Source organism: Echiichthys vipera, assembly GCF_963691815.1.
Source record: "Echiichthys vipera genome assembly, chromosome: 7".
Lineage (NCBI taxonomy): Eukaryota > Metazoa > Chordata > Actinopteri > Perciformes > Trachinidae > Echiichthys > Echiichthys vipera.
The window spans coordinates 1,110,343-1,112,842 of NC_139832.1; the positions used below are offsets into that span (position 1 = coordinate 1,110,343).

Here is a 2,500-nt window from a genome sequence, read left to right on the forward strand (position 1 = left end):
GACATTAGAGAGAATGCAGCTTTAAGTGGAGTCTCCTCCTGCTGGACATTAGAGAGAATGCAGCTTTAAGTGGACATTAGAGAGAATGCAGCTTTAAGTGGACATTAGAGAGAATGCAGCTTTAAGTGGACTGTGTTGGTATTGTTTGTTGCAGAGGTTCCCGGGCGGAGGAACGAGCGCTTCTACGACTGCTGTAAGGAGCCGTACCCTGACGTCACCTTCACCGTGGTGATGAGGAGACGGACGCTCTACTACGGACTCAACCTCCTCATCCCCTGCGTCCTCATCTCCACCCTCGCGCTCCTCGTCTTCCTGCTGCCCGCGGACTCCGGAGAGAAGATCTCCCTGGGTGAGGACTCCGCCGTGTGTGTTCACGTTTAACATTTAAAGGTTTAGCTGTCGCCCAAGAGTGACCGTTAAGTTCAGGTGAAAGCGTTGTCATGGGAACAAAACGTGTCCCGGCTGAAGTCTGGTTCCTTTGACCAGTGTGAGTGCAACCGTACCACGTCTAGGAGCGGCACGCTTGCCGTCCACGGGCCGTTTGGGAGAGGTGGGCTTTAGTAAAGCACGTTTGCACGTGTACGAGCACGAGCGTGCGCACGTGTATGAGCACGAGGCCTACGGCGGTTCTGAGGTCATTTCCTGTGCGCCTGTTGGGACGTAGAAAAAAGAAGGAGGGACCATGCGCGGACATTCAAACAATGGCGGTGAAAGGTTCACGTTGGTGTGATGCGGAGGTGGAGTGTTTACTGCAGATTTGGTCGATGAAAAGATTCAAAAACAGTCGACAAGACGCACAAAAACTCCGAGGTCTACGGAAAGATCTGGAAACAAAGCCACGCATCGCCATGACGTCATCAATGCGTGTGACGTGTTACGGCGTGATGACGTATAGGCAGCAAGAAGCATTCTCCGAGGCCCAGGTAGTGTGAGTACAAACGGGCCTGGAGGGGGGGACAAGGACCCTAAAGCACGGGGCACGGGACGGAGGCACAGTGGGAGGGCGCCCTAACCTGTGACAGAGGCACAGTGGGAGGGCGCTCTAACCTGTGACGGAGGGACAGTGGGAGGGCGCCCTGACTCCTCCAGTGACGTCAGCAGCAGCACAATGAGCTTCCCTCCTCTGATCACCGACATTAACGAGTGTGTGTGTGTGAGAGGTCAGAGGGTGACGCACACACACACACACACTAACAGACACACACACACACACAGACACACACACACACACACACACACACACACACACACACACACACACACACACACACACACACACACACACACACACACACACACACACTCACACACACACACACACACACACACACACACACACACACACCTCGTTTAAGGCGTCAATCATGTCGTCTTGTGATTCTGCATGTTATAATAAACTGTACGTTGTGACGCACGCTCGTGCTCGTACACGTGCAAACGAGCTTTACTAAAGCCCACCTCTCCCAAACGGGCCGTGGACGGCAAGCGTGCCTCTCCTCAAACATACAGCAGTAAAACACATTCACACGAGGCAAGCAGGGTGAAGTGTCTTGCTCAAGGACAAGTAGGGCAGGGTGGGGATCGAACCTCCGGTCCCGCTATTCAGTCTCTGACACACGACCCTCTGTGCCTCTGTGCCTCTGCAGGGATCACAGTGCTGCTCTCTCTGACCGTCTTCATGCTCCTCGTCGCTGAGATCATGCCGGCGACGTCCGACTCTGTTCCTCTCATCGGTGAGTTTCATCCCTCCATCTTCCTTCTTTACTTCCTTCATCCCTCCATCTTCCCTCTTTACTTCCTTCATCCCTCCATCTTCCCTCTTTACATCCCTCATCCCTCCATCTCCCTCTTTACATCCTTCATCCCTCCATCTTCCTTCTCTTCATCCTTCATCCCTCCATCTTCCTTCTTTACTTCCTTCATCCCTCCATCTTCCTTCTTTACTTCCTTCATCCCTCCATCTTCCTTCTCTACATCCTTCATCCCTCCATCTTCCTTCTCTTCATCCTTCATCCCTCCATCTTCCTTCTTTACATCCTTCATCCCTCCATCTTCCTTCTTTACTTCCTTCATCCCTCCATCTTCCTTCTCTACATCCTTCATCCCTCCATCTTCCTTCTTTACTTCCTTCATCCCTCCATCTTCCTTCTTTACATCCTTCATCCCTCCATCTTCCTTCTCTTCATCCTTCATCCCTCCATCTTCCTTCTTTACTTCCTTCATCCCTCCATCTTCCTTCTTTACATCCTTCATCCCTCCATCTTCCTTCTCTACATCCTTCATCCCTCCATCTTCCTTCTCTACATCCGTCATCCCTCCATCTTCCTTCTCTACATCCTTCATCCCTCCATCTTCCTTCTCTTCATCCGTCATCCCTCCATCTTCCTTCTTTACTTCCTTCATCCCTCCATCTTCCTTCTTTACATCCTTCATCCCTCCATCTTCCTTCTCTTCATCCTTCATCCCTCCATCTTCCTTCTTTACTTCCTTCATCCCTCCA

The 2,500-nt window shown here is 51.6% G+C and overlaps 1 protein-coding gene across 1 annotated transcript in view; it reads left to right on the forward strand.

Moving 5' to 3' along the window:
- The window catches only part of LOC310949028 (neuronal acetylcholine receptor subunit alpha-7), a gene marked incomplete at both ends in the record, with an annotated part of 34,435 nt that overhangs the window by 26,879 nt on the left and 5,056 nt on the right, over positions 1-2,500 (forward strand). The window contains 2 exons of the mRNA XM_083916360.1: positions 155-349; positions 1,647-1,733. Of these exons, the coding sequence (XP_083772486.1) occupies positions 155-349; positions 1,647-1,733 (282 nt within the window). The remainder of the gene's footprint in view (positions 1-154; positions 350-1,646; positions 1,734-2,500) is intronic.